The 22,258-nt window shown below is 30.6% G+C and overlaps 4 protein-coding genes and 2 long non-coding RNA genes across 11 annotated transcripts in view; 2 read left to right on the forward strand and 4 right to left on the reverse strand.

Moving 5' to 3' along the window:
- Positions 1-282: 282 nt before the first annotated feature.
- LOC132907637 (ankyrin repeat domain-containing protein 54-like) lies at positions 283-3,662 on the reverse strand. The gene is made up of 4 exons (XM_060960916.1): positions 3,252-3,662; positions 2,867-2,939; positions 2,463-2,682; positions 283-2,380 (listed from the first exon to the last, which is right to left on the reverse strand). Exons 1-4 carry the CDS (start codon positions 3,546-3,548, stop codon positions 1,948-1,950), a joined length of 1,023 nt encoding a protein of 340 aa, XP_060816899.1. The 5' UTR covers positions 3,549-3,662; the 3' UTR covers positions 283-1,947.
- A 915-nt stretch (positions 3,663-4,577) lies between these two features.
- On the forward strand, positions 4,578-5,498 carry LOC132907643 (large ribosomal subunit protein mL52). 2 transcript variants are annotated; one of them, XM_060960923.1, is made up of 4 exons: positions 4,578-4,727; positions 4,937-5,006; positions 5,086-5,218; positions 5,294-5,498. In XM_060960923.1, the coding sequence occupies exons 1-4, from the start codon at positions 4,679-4,681 to the stop codon at positions 5,435-5,437; spliced, it is 396 nt and encodes a 131-aa protein (XP_060816906.1). In that variant the 5' UTR covers positions 4,578-4,678; the 3' UTR covers positions 5,438-5,498. The 2 variants fall into 2 exon arrangements, with proteins under 2 accessions (XP_060816906.1, XP_060816907.1); XM_060960924.1 differs by having other exon boundaries at positions 4,605-4,759.
- Positions 5,497-6,650, reverse strand: LOC132907642 (large ribosomal subunit protein uL13m). Its single transcript, XM_060960922.1, has 4 exons — positions 6,481-6,650; positions 6,186-6,309; positions 5,941-6,095; positions 5,497-5,850 (listed from the first exon to the last, which is right to left on the reverse strand). Exons 1-4 carry the CDS (start codon positions 6,502-6,504, stop codon positions 5,617-5,619), a joined length of 537 nt encoding a protein of 178 aa, XP_060816905.1. The 5' UTR covers positions 6,505-6,650; the 3' UTR covers positions 5,497-5,616.
- A 3,087-nt stretch (positions 6,651-9,737) lies between these two features.
- On the forward strand, positions 9,738-10,653 carry LOC132907644 (uncharacterized). Its single transcript, XR_009658230.1, has 2 exons — positions 9,738-9,924; positions 9,982-10,653. It is a non-coding gene; the product is annotated as an uncharacterized LOC132907644 (long non-coding RNA).
- LOC132907625 (rho guanine nucleotide exchange factor 11) overlaps positions 10,238-22,258 on the reverse strand; it is a 33,753-nt gene continuing 21,732 nt past the window's right edge. For 3 of the 5 annotated variants that reach the window (XM_060960885.1, XM_060960888.1, XM_060960887.1), the window contains 10 exons: positions 21,850-21,931; positions 21,574-21,626; positions 13,890-14,161; positions 12,226-13,521; positions 11,991-12,101; positions 11,710-11,886; positions 11,353-11,573; positions 10,898-11,048; positions 10,593-10,639; positions 10,238-10,498 (listed from right to left, as the gene is read on the reverse strand). In XM_060960885.1, coding sequence (XP_060816868.1) covers positions 10,400-10,498; positions 10,593-10,639; positions 10,898-11,048; positions 11,353-11,573; positions 11,710-11,886; positions 11,991-12,101; positions 12,226-13,521; positions 13,890-14,161; positions 21,574-21,626; positions 21,850-21,931 — 2,509 coding nt within the window. In that variant the 3' untranslated portion in view covers positions 10,238-10,399. Of the gene's footprint in view, positions 10,499-10,592; positions 10,640-10,865; positions 11,049-11,352; positions 11,574-11,709; positions 11,887-11,990; positions 12,102-12,225; positions 13,522-13,889; positions 14,162-21,573; positions 21,627-21,849; positions 21,932-22,258 lie in introns of all 5 variants that reach the window. The other 2 variants (XM_060960886.1, XR_009658229.1) reach the window with 2 other exon arrangements.
- LOC132907645 (uncharacterized) lies at positions 15,135-20,583 on the reverse strand. Its single transcript, XR_009658231.1, has 3 exons — positions 19,924-20,583; positions 17,690-18,195; positions 15,135-16,257 (listed from the first exon to the last, which is right to left on the reverse strand). It is a non-coding gene; the product is annotated as an uncharacterized LOC132907645 (long non-coding RNA).

Raw genomic sequence — 22,258 nt, forward strand, 5'->3', positions numbered from 1 at the left:
TAAATTGTATTTCCATCATAGCAAAACTCGTATCATGATATATATAGAACTTAGCTTTCAATAATACACTAGAAAAATCACTCTAATTCAGGCATCATACATCATACTTGAAAAATTACACCAATTTTCACTATCATCTTAATATTGTATAAGAATAAAAAGTACTGTAAGATTCAAACAGAATTTCATTTAGTTAATATCATTCAATGTTATGTAAATGAATAATTTTCAAGAAGTTATACAAAACCTTAATTATGTTCAATGTTAAAGATTAAGTATTCCAGTTGAGAATATCAATGTAAAAGATATATATTTATAAGGTAAATGCTAACAATTTGAATTTCACATAATTTGTTCATATGTTTACAAATTTATATAATTCTCATAGTTAGTGTTGAGGCTGCAAACAGAGTGAAAGAATATGTACAACAATGCGACAATATTTAACAAAATTGATACACTATTGTAGCACAATATTTCATATGAGAATTGAAATATTTTGAAGACGTTTATTAGGAATGCATTTTAAGATTCTTTCTATTTGGAATTTTTTATAAAAGTGAATGAGAATATATGTTTACAATCATACTTTATTTGTTAGCTTATGTATTTATCTAAAATTTAAAAAATGTCATATATCCTAAAATAGTAATGAAAATACAATGTATATGCTACAATATATCCTGCAGCCTACTTTTATATCTTTATTGTTTTGTATTGGTTGAAAACCTAAAAAGGGGGACATAAAGTTCAATATCAATGAGATATTTAATAACTTAAAAGATAAGTATAGAAAATAATAATATAAAAAGAAATTATTAAAAAACAAAATAATATACACGTAAATGTGTATATTATGTAAAATAAATATATAAAAAATAAAGCAAAATCCTTTTTTCAAAATATATAGAGATAAATTTACATAAGCAATGTTACTCTATCAATATCTATAAATTGTATAAATTTCAACTTTCATTTTTGCACTCTATTTGCAGCTTTATAAACTTAAAAAAGTTAATGTAATACATCATTTTTTAATCGTCTTAAAGAAAAACTATTTGCACACTATATGCACAATCATATTAATTTAAAAAATTAATAACCCTATTGTTATTTACCCATTATTATTTAAACCAATTAGTTGAGTAAAGAAAAGGAAAATACAAACTTTCATATTAGTGTATAGTTAATATATAATAATGAATTGAAATTTATGAGAATTATGGTTTGTACCAAATACATACTTGATTTAATGATGTGATATCCTACTATTTATTTTTTTGTACTGTATGGAATCCGCATTAAGTTTTGTAAATACAATAAATCCAAAACAATAGTAATTTAAAAAACATGAAAATATAGCACACAAAAATATAACACTCTGAGGCCAAGATGAAATTTATAAAATGCGTTTCATAAAATACTTATAGCTAATTATCGAAACTTGATTTGTTTTGTAGCCCATAGAAACATACAGAATCAAGTCAGAATAATAAGCGAGCGAAATATAGTTTGACTATAAAGAAATGTAAATATTTCTTTTTATCGTCAATGAGTCAAAGTTGAAATAATGCAGAGCGCACGGATATCGACAATACCACAAGCATACATAAATAGAGCTACCCAATGTAATAATTACATACTTCCTAATCCGCGATACTTTACTTTGTTAACATTCGCACAACTTTCCAAATTATAGCTCTATTCTGTTCTACTGTATATCAAAACTTTACCGTTATCTTGCGCACTGATATAAATTAGAAAAAATTTTTTCAGTATGTAAATTAATTGATTAAAATGAACTTATTACGAGCAACCTAAATTTAACGCATACTGTTAATCACTTTTTTAGTTTTACATCAATTTATTTATATATGAGTTATTATTTATATATGAGTTATTATTTATATATATATGAGCTATTAGTTTGATAAAGTGAATAAGTGATTACTGTGTTATAGATAGAGCATTTAAATTAGCCAACAAATCTTTCACATCATCCTGAACTTGATTCGACGTGTTTGATAAAGATAAACGTGAACACAAACTACTCAAGATTTCCATATTTTTGTGAGTATCTTTATACTTCTGTAAATATGCCAACAACATACTAATTATACTTTGCACTTCCTCTTTGATCTTCATCATATCCTTCCCTTTACAGTTTTGCAATAACTTTAATTTTGTTTGTGCCAAGTGTAATGGATTATAACCATATTGATCCAAGCATAAGGGATCCGTTCCGGCATTTAAAAGGAGTGTAACTACAGATATTTTGCTTGTCACAGCTGCTAAATGTAATGGTGTATTACCTACAGAATCACGAAGATTCGGATCTGCACCATGTTCCAATAACAAACGAACCATTTCTGTATAACCCCTGTAATAGTATATAATATTACTACTATGAAATATTTATTAAAAATTGGTAATTTAGTGTTGGTTATGTGGGTCAAATTTACCTGCAAGAGGCAAGATGAAGAGGAGTTCGTCCTTGTTTATCACAAGTGTTAGGTGAAGCACCAGAATTTAAAAGACTTCTCATCATTATGGTGTTGTTTGTAGCTGCTGCAATTCTCATTCTATGTTCAATAAGACGAGTGTGAACATCCAACAAAGGAAAAAAGTGACGGTTTCTACGTTTTTCATTCATAAATTTTATTTTGCTACAATAGACATAATCTAAAAAGAAGAATGCAGAACATTATTAGAAAAAGATAATTATGTTGTTGAAATATATATAAGGTAATCATTAATATTTTCTTGTTATATATATATTTTGTTAATATTTATTGCACAAAAATTTGGATTTCTATAATTTGAATTGAAGGTACCAAAATTAAAAAAGATTTACACATTAACTTACTATCTATGAAAATTGTTCTAGTTGTTGATGAATCAATAGAATGACGCTTGCAAGGAATCTTAATCTTAAAAACCTGCAACAAATTATTTTTGATGACATACTTTATACATTATATTATGATTACTTCTCAAAATTTGTACGATATTTTCTTAATAACAAAAATAAGTAGTTATATTAATCACCTCTATATTATCATACGTAATCTAATTATTCGCTATAATTTATTGTAGCATAAATTAATAATTTCATATATTAACAATAATTACATTATAAATAACGAAAAAGTATTAAACGCGTTTATATTAATAAGAAGAGAAACAATCAAAGGTGATCACCAAAATATAGAAGTATGTAAAAATATTTTATATAAAAAAGCAATACTTACATTAGGGGATACATCTATACATGGTTTTGAACTACTTCCTGCTGTAGAATTTTGAACATCACCGTGTATATTTGATAAGACAATTGGCCAATTTGTATTAAATTTAGTGTAAGTAATGCCGGATTTAATTTCTTGTATTTCATTCTGATTATTATTGCACGTTATTATTGCAGGAGTTGAACTGGCATTACCAATTTCTTCTATTGTCATATCTTCATTTTGAGCGATCGAACTATCGTCTGAATTATTACTTGTTTCGATTCCTGAATCCACAGATGTCATTTTGCATTTAAACATTCACCAACGTATTAGATACAAAACACTTCTCTTCCTAAACCCAACTTATACTACGTATATATTCTCACACCAGGGGCCAGGACTCAGGACTGTGTTCGTAAGACACTAATAACAGTTCTGAAATTAGTCACTTAGGTTTACACCATATTGCCAACTTTATAATTCGTTTTAGTTTACCACAAAGTGAACTCAGAAGATTCTTTGATATTGTTGCGTGGCTTTTCCAACAGTTGGGGAATTTGGCACGGTTGCAGCCCGTAAAGTGCCGAACCACTCTACTCGTGTTGCAACTTCAAACAATTCGACGTTTAAATGAAGAAATACATAACAATAAAGTTAACTTGAACAATAATTTTTTTTAAAAACTAATTATATTTAAAACTAAGTATTTGTAAGAGATTGACTACTTTAACAAGATTTGCACTTCAATGAAATTTATTTAGAGACTGAGCTGAGCGTGACGGTCCTAACGATTCAACGATTCTAACGTTTCTCTAATTTTTTAGGTCAGAGACTGACCCATTTATTCGCTTGGATTTACATGAGAATTAATTGTTTGTTATTAATTTGCTATTAATTTATTAATTAATTTGTTATCCAATAAGACAAATTCTTACTAACTAATGTTAGTAAACATTATTTTGATTGGAATTTACAATATTAGAAAGCGAGCGATTTGACAATGCCTTGTTGACAATGTTCTTTCCCATGGTAACGAAAATACATATGAAATTTGAGAGTAATCACAGTTGTGACTGATAAATAATTTTAAAATTTAATCAATAAATTTGTTAAATAACTTTTGTTCGTTGCATCAGCTGCACAATTAAATTCGCGACATTAGAATTTACCCTATATCATACAAAATATTCACACTAAAGGGAGCCACTAGTAAAGTTATGTATAAAAAATTTTATTTTTGATATACATATAAAATAAATAGGTACAGTTATATAAAAAATATTAATAAATTATATCTTTATGTATTTCCTTTATCATGTAAAATATAAACATTAAATGTAGTCTACCTCATTAATACATATTCTATGGTTTATGTACCTAGTATCACCAGAGGTATCACGTAAATGAACTGTATTGTAAATATTCCTTAAAAATATTACCGAAATAAAATGTCGTTATATACGGCAAAAACAATACTTCGAACAAGCTACTCGACGCGTTAGTGTGAAATAGTTTTTTAGTTTCTATGAGTAATTATTTAAAATAGTTATTTAAAATAGTTATTTAAAATAATTACAATATGATGAAATAATTACTCTACCAAAACCATATATATATATTTTATCACAATTGTTAAACTTCTTTTACTATTTTTATACAATAACCAAAAAATTTGTTCAGATATTAACTATCATTTTGTTTTTTAGATTTTACTGTTGCTATCAATAAATTTCATACATCTTTCCCAATATATTTAGATCAGAAATGGAGGGTGGCGTAAGGATAAATTTTATGTAACATAAACTTATATCTATATATATTAGTTGTGAAATATCATATGATTTAATAATTACAGAAGAAATTTGGCAAAAAATCCAAATACTACTGGTCCATTGGTTACTTTGTCTGATTATTCCTTTAAAGATGATAAACCTGTCCCATATGGTTCAAGACAGTTGAAGCGTATACAAAAGCATCAAGAATATATGGTATTATTTCAAACATCATTTTCTTAATAAAATTTTTAGTAAAATGGTGTAATAAATAAAATGCTTAATTTACAGAGAAAAATTATTAAACTAGTTGGAGAAATTGATTTTGCAGTTGAACGACATAGTAGTTTATTGAAAGAAAAGAAAAAGCAAGAACAAAAAATTTTGGATAGTCAATTGAAACCTAAAGGTGTGTTGCCAATTATCAATCAATAATATTTTTTAATTCATTTCACAATTTGTAAATAAATATAAAAAGTAAAATATGCTATATGAATTTTACTGTTTTATTTTTCAATATCTTCCCAGTACTTTCATGTGACAATTTATCAAAATGAAGCAAACAAATTTTTTGAAATAATATGATAATTTATTTTAAATCTATATATATAACTTTATTTGAGCTGATAATCACTAGGATATTTTATAAGTCGTGGAATTTTATCTCTTTCCTCTTGTGGAATATCATACAGTTTAACTGGAACAGATCTTAATTGTTTGATCTGATTAGTAACATTATCTAACATTTCTTTGGGTACGTTATCATCAGGAAAAACGTGTAACCTCTGCATGGTATATCTTCTTTGCAGAGTTCCATCCATTGCTGTATAAACTGCTTTCTTAACAATCTATATGTTATAAATAAAAAAATATATATAGTGTAATAATACATTCAAATTTTTTAATATATTAGTAATTTATGGAAATCCGTCAATTACCATAGTAGGATCTTTACTATGTAATTCCCATGCAAGAGTCCAAGTAGCTCCACCATGGAATCCAGTATGATGAAAATATACTCGCTTTTGCCACTCATTTCCACGCAATGCAATTTCTTTGCTATTTATTACTATTACATGGTCACCACACTGATCTATATAAAAATTAACATTTGGTATATCATTTATGCCAATCTTGTAATCTATGCTATTATATGTATATGTATGTATTTCATTTAACTTACTCATGGGATGATATATAGGTTTGTATAATCCCATAAGGTATTTTTTTATCAAATGTGCACTTCTATATGGGTTTTGCCAAGTTGCATCGAAAATGTGCCAAACACATGCAAAAGTACCCCAATGCTAGAAGTAAAATAATTGATGATAAATTAATTAATTAGTGTAGTATCAAAATGTAGTGACAAACATTTAAGGTGCACTTAACGAAAAAAATTTTAAAGATTGTTTTTAAATTCATTAACCTACAAAATTTAAGAAAACATATAATGAAATGAAGTAAATAAAAAAACTAACCTGTCCTTTGCGCAGAAGAGACATTCTGCAGTTTCTATTCAAAATTTAGTTTTGAATGTACAAATAATAATATATATTTTTAGACTGTGTTAAACATCGTATTTTTAGAGTTAAATTCTTATATCAAGTGTACGATCTTCTAACTAAAATTTTCCTAATGTTGGTAATACTTGGATTATAAAACATTATTACCATCTAACGGTGAATGGATGGAACGAATCGAGGTGGTAAAATCAGAAAATCCAAATTTTTCAACTGCTGGGCAGAATTTTTTAACTTTTGAGGGCTAAAATGAAAGTTCAGAATCTAAGGAATCAATTAAGCAAGGTTAGTTACAAGCAAGTTTAAAAAATGGCCCAACCAAGAATTTTTAATTTTACTGCCTGTCGATAAAACGTGTAATATAATCATGTGATTTATATCCTTCCAATTTAAAATTACTCTTTCGTTTGCAAGGTACCACTTCAAGGTCATTGTAATTAAGTTGCTAAATTTGTTTTTACGTATATTATAATATCGCATTATGCAAAATATATGTTGACATACAAACAAATTTTAATGAAACGTTTGAAACTCTACCAAGATGACCTTCATAGGCCTTTTTTTTCATCACAACCAAATGCACACATCGAAAACATTTAAGTTCTCTGTTAGTCTTTGCCTTAATAATGTCGGAAATAATTTAAATATTCAATTTAAAATTAACACTCTATATACTTAATAATACACGAAATATTTTTGTTCTTGCGCAACATTATCAAATAGATAAGTTTTATATTTATTTACATATTTCAAATATCATTTTAGAACCAAATTACAAAAGTTATTAAAATAAATTTGAAGAGGAGTTTTTTGGTAACGATAATGAAACTGTATTTCAAATGTGTTGAATTTGTCTATTAATACAAACAAAATATAACATATAAATTATTGAAACTAATCTTTATATAATATTCAAGTATAAACAAATTAAAGCAATAATAACAAATTAAATCTATTTAGATCCTGACCTCCTGATACTTTTATCAATACCTTATGATGTAAGTTCAAAATGCATAGAGTAATACATGACAAAAATTTAAAATTGTAGGAAAATAAAGAATGCTAGGATTTCTTTGTGTAGGTAAAAGAATGTAAAAAAGTTACAAGATTATTTACAATTTATAAGTATTTTAATGCAATAATAATATAATAATAATAATCAATAATATCAACTAATAATGTTATTAAATACTTTATACATATACATAGTAATGTATTTATAATTATTCGCATTTTATCATTAAGGAATTATTAGTATTTAGTAGCAAAGATTTTATGTAAACAGGTAAGTCTTTTTCGCACGATCAGTCCTTTGTTACAAAAAGTAATACATTTTGTCACTCCAACTGTGTTTTCTAATTCGAAAGTATCATTGACAAACCAATATTAGTATTAATTAAACAGCAGTAAAATATTTTTTATAATATTTCACCTATGCATGACTCTATATATTTATTTATTATAAATTCATTTGAGAAAGTGTTTTACATTAGTTATAGTTTTTTCTTATCTATTAATATTGATAATTTTGAAGTTACCAATCATGTTCAGGATTCTACAAATAGTATACAAATCTTTGTTTACTTTCTTATTTCTATTTCTAAATTCCATTATAATCAAAAGAGGAACTTGATTGTTCATTTAGGCAAGTATAGCACCAAGAGGTAAATATTGTTTTCCAAAGCAAATGTTGTTAGTAAATAATATGGAAAAGTCAACAGGATAGATACAAATTCATAATTTTGTTCTCATGTTTATGTAGTTTTACATAATAATGAAAAGCATCATTATATATACATATATGCATACTGATTGTATAAATGGCATGGACATTAATGTTTGAATTTCGTGCTTTTTCTATAATAAGTAAATACTATTTTATAAATTAATCTTTACTAAAAGGAAGTCTTGTTGTAAAAAAAGTAAAAGGATTTAATTTTTCTTTCTTACAAAAGATTCAGAACATGTGATTTATGATGCCTAATACATTACAAGTAGGTACATTTTAATTATACTTCATGAATTATTACTTAGAATGGTTTGGTTGTAAACAATTCTTTAAATTTTATTACAAGTTCGTTATTAGTAACATGTATTAAAAAATTCTTAAATACTTTTTGTAGTAATCAAAAAAGTGTAAACACACTTTTATGATTCTTTATGTTAGATTTTATATCGAATTAAATGCTTGTGCTTTTCAAGTTATTAAGAAGAAGGTAAAAAGATCAGAAAAAACAAGGGTTAGATAATTAAATAAAGTATCGACAAAAGAATTGAAATGGAAATATGAACTAATACACTGTATTAATGTGATTTATAAATTTTAATAACTTAATTGTTTTTCTATCTTTTAAAAGTTAAATACATTTAACTATATATTAAGAATAAAGTTTTTAATAAATTTGTTGGTCAAAATTTAATTATTTTCAACACATTGTTATTATAAACTATTGGTAAGAATATAGAATAGAATTATTCTTAGCATTATATGAAATTCAGCTATTTCCTTTTTGTTTTACTAACTTTAATAAATTTTTGAATTGACTTTACATTGGTTTAATTGGTTTAATTGTAATTGTTGTAAAAGTATTATAAATTATAAAAATAATACTTCAAAGCTGCAATAATTTTAATAATAATAATCATAGTCATGATAATAATAATAATAAATATTAGGATGCAAACACATTTGCCTTATGTTTTGTATCATAACAGAAATAATATGATATATTATGTTAATAATTACCATTAGGTGCTTTTCGTTTAATTGATACAATTTAGAAATCAATCAGCATTTCTGCCTCTGAATCGAATATCCTGAACATTTGGTCACGAAATATAAGGAAATTATGTAAAAGCGTGTCATTCAATGATAACTAGTTGAAAATCGTTATTTTCCATTAATATATGCTTTGCATTTTTTTATATACTTTGAAATATCGACGCATCTTCTGATCATATATCTTTATATAAATGTAAATTATATTTCATGACTATTGAATTATTATAGTAACACAGTTGGTTCCAAATATACCATAGCAGATCACAAAAGGTAGTTTCTTGAAACGAACGACTAAGTGGCGCTAAACGTATACAACACATTTACGTAAATGTTTCTGTATAAAATGCACTAGTAATAAGTATTTCAAAGTAACTTCGAAAGAGTTAACTTGTTTCCTAAAAAGCATCTTAAGGAAAGATTTTCAGTATACAAATCGATGTATATAAAACAATATGTTATAGAAATCGATATCATTCAAGACATGATTTAACAAATTTTATACAATAAGTATTATTAGAGTACTATAACAGTGTAGATTTTAAAATAATTCACAGTAAAACAATTCTTCAATAATCATATAAAGCTCCTACTTAAATTATTAATCTATGTATTTGTGTGTAGTATATGAGAGAGAGAGAGAGAGAGAGAGAGAGAGAGAGAGAGAGAGAGAGAGAGAGAGAGAGAGAGAGAGAGAGAGAGAGAGAGAGAGAGATTAAACTTGAGTTATAGCAATCTATATGGGATTCTCTTTTTGAACAGATTTCCTTCACCATATTATTTCAGAAATTCCGTCGTTATACTATTGGTAATAAAAAATTTATGTCATTTCCAGTCATTGATATAATATGACGTATGCGCGCCATGCTACTACGTCATGTAGATCCAGTTACATAAAATCTTTGGCAAAGGTATGATTAATCATTGACCCATGACTCTGTAAATATGTATCTAATATTATTGTATTCCATAAACAGCTACTCGCCATTTGTCATTTTTTACATAATTTTGATTTCTTCCAGTATGAGCATTCGGAAGCGATCTTGCTCGTAAAATGCACCTGGTCGACATTATTTTGATACAATAATCATGCATGTTTCAACCAACACTATCCCCCATTACTATTGTTTCTGTTTCATGTTCTATGTGTTCCGATTCTTCATTTGTCTCAGATTCACCACGTGCATCCACAAATTCCTGTGAACAGATTAATATTAAATTTAACATAAATAGTCTAAGGAGAAGTTAGAAATGCGATTAATTTACTAGTACGTTAAATTAAGATCCTTACATCACGAGTGGGATCGTCAATACTGCTATCTGCATTTAAAACTTCACCTAAAAACCCCCCCCCAAGAAAGAAAGAAATTAATATTCCGAGAATATCTTTATTCCAAGAAATGAGGTGCTTCGTAAGTATTATGATTCAAGCTATTGATTCTATAGCGGACAACCTACTTATGTACGTTGCAGCTTTTGTAATTAAAACAAGTAAAATTTAATTTCGTCAACCGTACGTAAGTATATGGTCGTCATTGTAGATCAACGAATATTATCAACCTACATTCTGAAAAATTGAAAAAGTAATGAACTAACTGGATTTCGTTTGTGTTTGACTTGACACAGTGCATGTTTCTGAAAATTCACGACGTTGTATATCTGCATCAAGAGCATGAAGACGTTCTCTACTTCTGCGTAACTCTTTTCTCAACGTTTCACGTTCCTCTTCCCTTTCTTTTATAATTTCCTAGAATATATAAGAAAATACATTTTACTGAAAAAGTATTGTTTTTTTTTTTAACTTTTTCTTTAACTTTAAGTATTAGGTTGTCCCAAAAGCTTTTTTCGTTTTATAAGGAAGTAATAGATGCACAACATTTTTTGTTTTATTTTATTTTACTCAATTATGTATGGTCCATTTGATTATAGAACAAAACATAAAATGTTGTTCTTTTATTACTTCTAACTATAATTTATTACTTCTTTATAAAACGAAAGAGATTTTTGGGACAATCTAATACACAGGTACATTGTCAAAAGTGGAGTATTACCAGTAATTGTGACAATTGAGAGGTCAAAGAGTGACACACTGGTTGTAAACTCGCAATTGATATCGCTGGTTGCTGAGGATGAAGGTGCAATCGTGGTGATGGACAGCCAGTCGCTTCGCAACTTGGTGGTGTTGCTAATGCCGATACCCCACGCGATGCAAGAACAGTTTCCGTTTCACTTACATTTAACGCGGAATTTAACATTCCTACTAATTGATTCGCTGCGAAAATGAAATAAAATATTACATATCTCTAGAAATATTGATAGGATTAATAGACTAACAATTTATTCGAGAAATTTCTGAGAGATAATTTATATATGATGATAAAACAAACATTATTTATTAATAATAATACCTTGACTAATAGCAGCGAGTATAAGCTCAGATGGTTCTTTTTCCATGCTCGATGGCTCGGACGCCATGTCTGCTACATGTTCGAAATCTTCTTTCGGAATATTTAATATATCTGCTACCAATAATTGTTTTTCGATTAAAGCTTGTTTAATAATCTCGTCTTTTCTTCTAAGACATTCTGAAAATTTAGAGAAAATAATCGCGTCGCTTATAAAATATCTGTTATATCAACTGTTAAACTAACAAAAGAGATACATATCATATAATAAACAAATAACATACCTATTGGTGTAAGCACCGGTTCCGCAACATGTACAGGCGGTACTTCTACGTGAACTTCAAGAGGGTCAATTAACGATGCTTGTGTACAAGTAACTAATCGTAATGGTTCTCCTGTACAAAATACAAAAAAAATATCACACATTATGTAACAAATATTCTACACAAGATAATCTTTAAAATTTTACTTCAGAAAACAACAGAACAATATAGTAGATCATAATAAAAGACACAAAACCTGTTGTCGAAGGTTCAGACGAGTGTTGGTGTGGCTGTTGCTGTTTCGTTTGATCAGTCCTTGAAATCTCAGGCCCAGAAGTATTAGGCAGCTCTCCTTCTTGCTCCACGCTAGTATCTTGCGCAGATTCCTTTGTTTCTAGTTCATGTTCCTGTTCGTGATCCGTTTTATTAGGAATATTGTCATGTTCCATCGAAGAAGGATCTTCAATCGTAGGTCCAGGTTCTTCTGGCAGTGTAGTAGGCGGAGTAGGTCTTCTACCTTGCTTATCACGAGCCTTATACGCTTCAGCTGCCTCGGAGATGTGCTTAAACCATTGCTTTTGTTCCGCAGGCGAAGCTGCGACTAAATCGTGGATTTGTGCACCGTTTTGCGATGTGTTGACCAGATAGAGAGAATTTTTGTCCACGGCGTTATTCCTGACGAGAACAGTGGATACCTTTACGATAGGACTCAATACAGAGTTCGCTTGGTTGGGGTTGATGAATTTTAGCAGGTACTTTTCGTCCTGTCGATGCAACAGGAGTATCGTGTCGTCGAGTAACACCACATGCAGATCGACCGGTTTCGCTCGATTTTGTTCAGTTCTGCGCCACTGCAACGGACCTTCGTATATCAACTTACGTTTTGTAATGTCTAGATTCTTGAATTCCTGAACGGTCGGATGATCGAATTTATCGAATGCAGATCTATCAATTGTACGTTGGATTTCTGCCAACCTTTGATAATCTTCAGCCTCGCGTACGGCTTGGTTAACACAACTGAGAATTTCCTTGCTTCGATCGAGACTTCGCAAAACCGCGGCTCGTTCCTTTTCGTTACTCTCCGGCGTGAATTTCGCCAAATTCTCAAAGAGCAGAGGGTATTTGGTTAATCGAAGCATTCCCGTCAGGATATGATCTTTGAGCTGTAGCCTTCGACAAAGGGGATTAGCCTCGATCTCGTTCAGAAAGGAATTCAATTTCGGATCCTTGCGACGACGGTCTCGCAAGGCATCCAAGGCTACTTGCTGTTTCGCACAGTAGGTGGATGCGGCTCTCTCAAACGCCTCTCCGTTCTCGCCGTCGAACATCTCTAGGAGAAGATCTCCAACATCACCAACACACGGGTTTTCCTTCTTCTTGCGTTTCATCGTTTGATTGAAGCGCGAATGGATCGTTAACATTTCGTCTAAATTGGAAAATAGTAACTGTATTTGGTCTAAGGGAAGTACTTGAGATTCAAGGAGCGGTTTGTGGAAGACGTGTGACAACACTCTAAGCGCCCGCACGTGAGATCGCTCCGTGTGAAAGAGTTCTGAAAAACAATACACAGAAATTACGTTTTACAGAGTACTTTTACAGTAACTATTCCTTGTTCCACAAGAAATATAGAATAATGTCTAATTTCTAAGATAAAGCCTTTATAACAAAGTACAAAATAATTTTTTAATAAAACTAATTCGTCTTACTAATCCTACTGTTTCACAATTATTTTTTCTACTTTTACGTATACTAACAACTTCATTAATTATTAATTATTAATAATTATGAATTAAATACAGTATCGCATCAGGAATAATTTAAGAGTTGTAGGGAAAAATAGTGTCATCACAAGGGTTAAATAAAAAAAATGGACAAAGGGTCGTCTATGTATGTCACAATGAAATAGAAGGAGAAACAAACCATTGATAACTTCTTGTCGTTTTTTCTCCGCGTTACTGAGTCGCGCAAGTACATCCTCGGCAACGCCTTGACTCCAATCTGGTGGATCTGGTTCAACATCAACATCGCTGTCCCACGAGGTCGATGTGTTGGTTGCAGAGGTTGCTGGGTGTACCTGTTCCAGGCTGGTACTGGGACTGTCCAAACTTCTCGTCGACAGGCTACTGTTCGACGAACTGCCCGCTGAATTCCCAGGAAATGTCCCAGCTTGCTCGCAGTCACTGAAACCAGCCCTATAGTCAATCGTTAGCGAATGAAGCATTCTACTACGTTTAAACTGTACCGCTACCACAGCCATTTGAAACCTTTTCAATACCTATACGCAAATTCGCTGATGTCACTGCCAATTATGCTTCCTCGGATTTCCTCGGAAATTAGACTATCGTTAAATATATTTTATAACAAAGAGTGTTATATCCATTTCTACTATAATATTTTGTTTTCTTTGTAATCTTTCTTTTTCTTAAATTGAATATTTCTTAATTGTATCTAACACAATTATTGAGTTAACCTAATGAAAGCAAGAAATATGCTTTTATCGATTTTGTATACTTATAGGTATGATAAGGTATTTTGCGATCAAATTTTCTATAAATCACAAATGTTGATCAATGAACTTTTCTCACAGTTTCACTAAATTTTCACTAACTCTGATAAATTGCCCAAGCGTCAAACTTCACTGCTTATCAAAAGCAAATTTATACAACATCAAAATTGTACGTATTAATTTCCCCTTTTTTTAATCTTTGACCTTAATTTCTTTCAAGTTTCAATCTCCAATTACCTACACTGTCTAATCTCCGCTAATTTATTTTTCAAGCAATAATATAAAAGTTGCAAACTTGTAGATACAAATCAATCATCAGGGTATCAAACAAGTAACAAAGCGTTAGATAAAGAATTATACCTCTCGGACCTTGTACGACGTTCATTAACACCGAGTCTCTCGTGATTAGGGGCGTCGTTAGGAAGTTCTTGTAGCCGTTCTTCGATGTTCGAGCAGCCCGGTGAAATGTCGTTTGACTGATCAAAGGGGGATGACGGTTCCGTAGAGGATATCGGACTAGTTAAATTTTCGTTGCCGCGAGAATTAGGTCGAGGACGGACACGTCGAGAACCACGTTGTCTCATCTTTTATATCTCCTTAGCCCTAAAGGGCTTCCTCGATGGGGTAAAGCTGGCAGGCATGTGCTGCCTCTGCTGTAAACGCGATGATGTTACGTATGGACATTTTTGTGCGGGACTTCCCCAATGGAAGAATATTACGTTACATCCACGAATAATTCCACTGATTCTTTTCTTTCGTTTTCTTTTTTTTCTTTTTCTTTATTCAACAACGTATACGATTTAAGATTTTAAACGAGAGATTAGAATTTGTATTATTTAAGACTAGAATTATCAAAATAAGACTTTTTGTATACATCTATATATTTTTTTATTTTCATTCTACTAATTTAATTTTATTCGTCTATGTATAGGATATTTATTGTAGCGTATGAGAGGTCGGTCGTATAGAGTTAATTGTAAGTGGCAATTAGATTGAATGAAATTTGGTGGTGCATGAAGATGAGATTGTTCAGTTCCTTTTTAATTTGTAGATACTTTCCGTATTATAACAATAAATACCAAACGTTTGAAATAACCCATAACTTTACTGACAAATAAATTTTGTAAGTGGATTGGTAGAAGCAAATTATTATGTTAGAAGATTTCACCAGCTTAAAGGTTACGCGTTCTTTCTACGGCAAAAGTCGGTTGACAGTACATTGGCATTTTGGCTAGATCGTCGCATTTATTATACCTTTGCTTGCATACCCTTTCCACCGAGTTCCAAGACAATTACCAAAAAGTAAGGAGATCTTAAAGAAAATACTATCCCTTTAATGCCTCGGTTATTTTTAAAATTATGACATATTTAGTCACGATCGATATACGAAAATATAAATTTAATCAGGAAAAATAATTATTTTCATATTTTAAAAATAAAACGATTCAAATCTCAGTTGCTAAATAATTGATTGATGATGAATTGATCGAACGATTTTCTACAGATTTTGAGAGATTTTTTGTTTATTTGAAATAATCGAATAGTGAGGTCGATAAGATGTATCAAGTAAAAATGAGAATTTAATTGACATCGATCAAGCTAAGGCTTATCGAAGCCGCTCCTTCATCACTTTAATCAACCCCGTAGATATAGAAACGACATCGACTTGTGGCTGATACACTGCCTTGTGCATACAGTTGTACGTACTCATCAATGGTACCACTATTCTTCCGAAGTGTACAAAATTGACGTATATAGTTCTTTGTTTGGCGTTGATGCCTCCTTTAACAAACGTTTGAAATTTGTTATGAAATCCTTTGCAATCACGCGCAAGAAATAGAGCTTTCTTATCGACTCGACAAATTTTACCAAATTAATGATTTCTTAGCTAGGAATTAAAATATATCATTTTTTACTGGGCGAAATCATCGATCGATGTTTATCGATAATTCGAATAATTTCCTTCAATTTGAAGATACCAGTTAATTGTAGCTGGCATAGTCTCAAAATTTAATTGAGACATCAAACAATGATGAATTATTGGTGGCGATTTTGATTACGAAAAAATTGACGCCTGTGAATTAACGCAGAATGGGCTAACGATAAAGAGGCTGCAAAAGAAGCTAAGCGTACGGCCGATGTATTGATTCCAAAGTATCGATTGCCTCAAAAATAAAGGACAAGACATCTATCCGTAGCCTGATATCGTTTTGGTTCTCGTTTACAGCCGTGTACACGTATTACGGCCGGATCGATACAAAACGGATCACTTTCTTTTTCCTCCCCATTTATGCACATCGATCTTTTTAAAACCAGATGCATTAGCCGGCTAATTCATGCGAATCGTACTAATAGCCATGAGATATTAATGACTAAAAATATATATGTGGGATAGAGGAAATAAATTCTCTATTGCATTGCATTCATCTATAACCTTTTGGAAGCATTAAGCTTTTCGTTTCGTCTTCTATTTATTTACTTAAATTAAAAATGATAAAAAAGATATAAAATTATATTAGAAGCTTCAGGAAATATCATTGACATTATGGTGTTTGTATTTAATTCAAGCCCATGATTGTTTTAAAAGAGAGAAGAAGAATGATTCTGAGAGATAAGGAAATTTGTCAATGTCATGAACATTTTCTAATTGTTGTCTATTGATTTTAATTGTGATGAACGTGACCCATATGTCGGACAGTTATTCCCAGAAACCTATCCCTCCATTATGCGAAACGCGTTCATACCAAGTTAATAATTTTCAATGAACTAATTGCCCCCAAATCGATTCTATGCATCACTAAGCTAAGCACTGAATCGTTGAGAATTTTTTTTCTCCATGTTTGATGGACGTAATCAAATGTTTCAATAAGTCGACGAACAAAGAGAGAGACTAGGGTACGATAAACAAAAAATAAAAGGTATCGTACCGTTGTTGGCGGAAGAGAAAGCTATAAAAGAGTAATTAACCATAATGTACCTCGCTGAAATAAGGATTCAACGTGCTCGTCTGCATGTTCTATCGAACAGTCATAAAAGGGATGCCTATTTCTAATTCAAGATTTAAACGATATTTACTTTAACTAATTACCTTTAAATATTATTTTACCAACAGATTGAACATTTTTCCTTCATTTAAAACTCTAATAAGAATAATAAAAAATTTTTACTAATGCCTATTTATCCACGAGATATTTGCAGTAATTTCTATACTCACAACAATCCAACCAGATTCCAATATTTATTGAATGACGTTTAAACACAGACGACACTGATGGCAGTTCAAACGAAAATAAAGTCCAGACACAGTGAAATTCTTTGCAAGCACTCTTTCTCTTTTAAAAATTATGAGAAAAGAAATAAAGAGACTTTCATCTCTCTCATGAGAGAGGATTTATAACATTCCTACTCCCGACGAGTGCTTGCAAGGCGTTTTACGTCTCTCATGCTCGAATCATTAAATCACCAACGCATTAGCCGCAAACCTTGCTACACGTGTATTTTTACTAGAGACAACGAATGCGCGCGCCGTGGTTTGATTTTTATTAATGATATCACGAAATTATTATCGTTCACGGTTTTCCAAAAATAAACGCACAACAATGACGAAGATACCGACACCAGTTATTTATTTATCGAACCACGGACTCAAAGAGCCGCAATGTAGCTTCATGCTTCATCAAGTAAAAGTGAACTTCACAGTTGTTCCGTGAGGTCAATAATCTTGTGTAGTTTTTCAAAAGAAAAAAAGAGAAAGGAGACAATAAAAAAAAAAGGGAGAAGAAAGAAAGACGAGAAAGAAGGAAGTAAAAATACACCAACGATTGTAAAATCCTCAAAAACATTAACAATCTGCGAGTACAATTCATTGGTAGATTAATCGTCGATTCATTGGATTTTAAACGCGAAGCAATAATTATTCTTCCGTTTCCTCATTGAGAATTGACATCGACTTAAGCTCTGGAGCATTACTGCACACGAGAGATGCTATGTCACTACCATGTAAAGCTGATGTGATTCGACCTATATTTCCAATAATGCGATACGAATGTATACCGCTGTAAGTGACTAATAAAAATTGCAACAATGCTGCAGATTTAAAACTACTGTAACGCACTTCGCAATTGTAGAGTTGTAAAATAATAAAAAATTGCAGACATTATCGGTATGCAGAATTTAAGTATTGAACATTCTTTGAATTTTTGAAAAATAAAGAAAATGTAAATAAAATTTTCAATCTAATTTTAAAAAATTAGGTAAATAGTAAACAACGAATGATTCTTTGTCGTTTAACGTAAATGTTCAATTTTATTCATGCTATGAGGTAACTAAAATACAATTAATTGTAAGTATTCCAAAGTGCGTTATCATGTTCATTGACGTAGCGTCACCAATGCGAGATCGTAATGACATCGAATCGCTTGTATGCACCTATTGTTCTTCATAGACTGATAATGGATGAACAACTCGCGAAATACAATTTAACTGTTCAGATATGTTTCTACAAAATGGAATGAAAAGGTTTGGATTCTGAATAAACGAGTTAGTTAGTTAGTTATAATAGGATAAAATAGGTGAATTCGATAAAGTACTAACAACTTGGAAATTTTGGACAACGAAAGAAATTGTAACTGGAACTATAAATGATTGTGAAATGTCGGTATGGTCAATTGATTCGTTTGTTTTTTTGAATTCTATTATAATATTGTACTTATTATAACAAGATATCTATTTTTTTTTTAATTTAAACGTTTTAATAAAGAATTCCTGAAATTTACTATTAAACAATTTATAACACCGTATGTAGCGTGTAAGTGACAATGTTGTGTGTGATTAAAACGAGTGACATCCATATGCGTAGTTTAGGAATAATTTTCACGTCCTTCAATTTTACTAATTTAAATATTTTTATCTCATGACGCTAATGCTTCGTACAATTATAGTTATTCTACTCCATTCTTCAAATTTCACAGCAAATTGGATTTGGACTTCGAAGCAAATTATATTTTTTAATTCAATTTTTACTTTATTAGGACGTAAATTCTAATAGAAGTATAGACTTGTACAATATTACTATATTATAGGATATCTTTATATAACAATTCTGTGTGAAAAATTTTAATATACATTGCCTGAAGAAAAGGCATTGAAGTCACCAGATAGAGACTCGAAATTTTTATGATATTGTTAAAATCATCTGTCAAAAAAATTAAGAAAGGTTCTTTACTAAAACATTTTGCAGTATCTGAACGACTTAAAGCGTAGTTTATAACAAAAGTTAATCGTCAAATGAAATCTACTGACCCGCATGATTTTATTCGAACATTAAAAATCGTAAATTAAATACTAACTTCGTCCACTACAACATTTTAATTCTGATTACTGTATATTTAAATAATGCCAACGCTTCACAATCATCATCTGTTTATTTCCAAATTAATGAAAACCTACTCTCGTTCCCTCCAAAAATCCAATTTCAGCCGTCGGTGCTTAACTATTATTGGCTATAATTCCAACTGGATCAATCATAATATGCATCACGGCCTCGAACAATTATATAATCTAATGTACGAAGTTAAAAATTTTTCTGGCACAAAAAATACGATCATTCGATCAATTTACACGAAGAACAAATCGATCGATAGACACCCCAATGAGTTTAATCCCGATTCGCGGACAACACGAGCGATCGTCAGAAACGATCAATTAGAAGTCAAGTCGACAGACAGAAGGAAATCGCGAAACGAGACCGTAGAACAACAATCGATGTTCGATACGTTTCGGGAAAACGGAACGGGTGAGCGCGTGGGTGTTTCGTACTGTCGAAGCGACGCAATAGCTACCCGCGGAATTGAACGTTTAACGTCAGACTGAAGGTCTTCTGACTGGCATGCATACACACCTTTGCCAGAGGAAGAGCAACGAGTCGAGTCTGCGCTGTTTGCACGTGGACGTGGATCTAGAGCGTCAAGAAACAAGAAGTCGCCGGTTAAGAACCGGAGGGCTCTGCCAAAAATCTATACACGGTGTGTCTGCAAAATTCCAGGTCCGAGTGAAAAGCCGGGAATAAACTTTCCAGCTGATCTTCGAACTACGGATCACACGTGCGTCTGATATTATGGACGAACAAAAGGAGGAGATGAATATGTCAGGAAACAAAGGGAGGTATTAAGGACTTATTAGATATTTAACTGATTAGGATATGTTGAAATTATGGATATAAGTATAGTCTTCGAAATTATGGTGTTAAAGTAAGATAATCAAATAGCTTTTTACGTAATGAAGATATGACGAAGGAGATGATGTAAAGGAATATATCTGACAAATGAAATGTAGGTTTTAGTTTTGGTAAGTCAGTTAGTTATAATATTACATAAAAATGAAATACTCAAAGATAGTAAAATATAGAGGTAAACAAATCTTTATGATGTCTTTTCCCATTACTCCTTACATTTAAAATTTATTATTTTGGCATGGATTATTCTATCCGTCTGTGGTCAACATGTCATCAATGAAATATTCGAATAAAATATGGGAAACGTAAGAAATTGAGCGAACTTGTATATTTCAGTCTTCATAGATAAATTGCACGAGAAGGTAGGAAAAGTATAAAAATTAGAATAATTAAAGTAAAATGATGGAAATTCGTTATATGTTATTCGACCAATTAATATTGTTGCTTCATAAATTTATAAACAGTTTCAATAAAATGAAATCGTATAGAGTAGAGCCATATTTCTCAGTAAAGGTTTCTTATATATACATTGGGGAACGCAAGCTATCAATGTGAAATACAAATTCGTTTGGAAATAGTGCCGAACTTCGTAACGTTTCTATTTTGGCAATTATACAATTGCGTAATAAAGCAGCAGTGACAGTTTGACGGAGCAGTAGAAACAATTTGAGAAATAGTTTATTGTTTCGCATCGACAAGAGCGTGAGTATTTCGTTAAGATCAAATTTATGGAAAATCTGTGAAATATTAAATCTAATAAACTATCGAAATTCTACGAGTAAACTCAAATTTTTATAGTTAGGAAATTAGAGTTTTCACTCGTATTATCAATTATCATGCGTATATCAAATACATTGTCTACTCACTTTGTTTTGGAGAGATTTGGATCGCTGGTCTTCCTCTTTTCCCGTAATTGTCGCTACAATGAAAAGTCACATGATATTCAGACATACATATCAACGATAAATACTAAATTAATTCGTCCGAAATGAAATCTCGTTTCATTGAAGTTTATGTAAAGATCAAATTTGCGAAACTCAAGCGATATTTCCGGTCTCGAAATTTTAATTCGTTCGACGAATCATCTGTTTATACGTTACACGCTAGAAAAATTTCGAAATAAAAGTTGTTGGAATTTTTACCTTGTGATGTATCCGCTCCTTGTAACTTTCAGACCTGTTTATGTTTGACGTCTTTGGCTTACTGGAAATATTTTGCTGCACCCTAAGTAATCGTAATTAATAAAGCATAAATTAATATCTATAACAAAAATCAGCTGAAGGACTGCGATGAATAAAATGAAAACATATTGATGAAACTATGATACTAAATCAAAGCTCTTCGAAAATCACATATTCGAAAAAATAACGCGGATCTTATAAATACAAAGTTATGAAATTGATGAGATAACTACGGGATGAAAACAATTTAAAAACAAATTTCTATAATATGCTTGTATAGTTGAACGGTTTAAAAAATTGTTATGACGAAATATGAATAAAAGAAACGCAAGGATTTGTTACAAGAATTCCTATAAGTTGCGCATGTCTT

The sequence above is a fragment of the Bombus pascuorum genome, chromosome 6 (genome assembly GCF_905332965.1).
Source record: "Bombus pascuorum chromosome 6, iyBomPasc1.1, whole genome shotgun sequence".
In the NCBI taxonomy this organism is placed as follows: Eukaryota; Metazoa; Arthropoda; class Insecta; order Hymenoptera; family Apidae; genus Bombus; species Bombus pascuorum.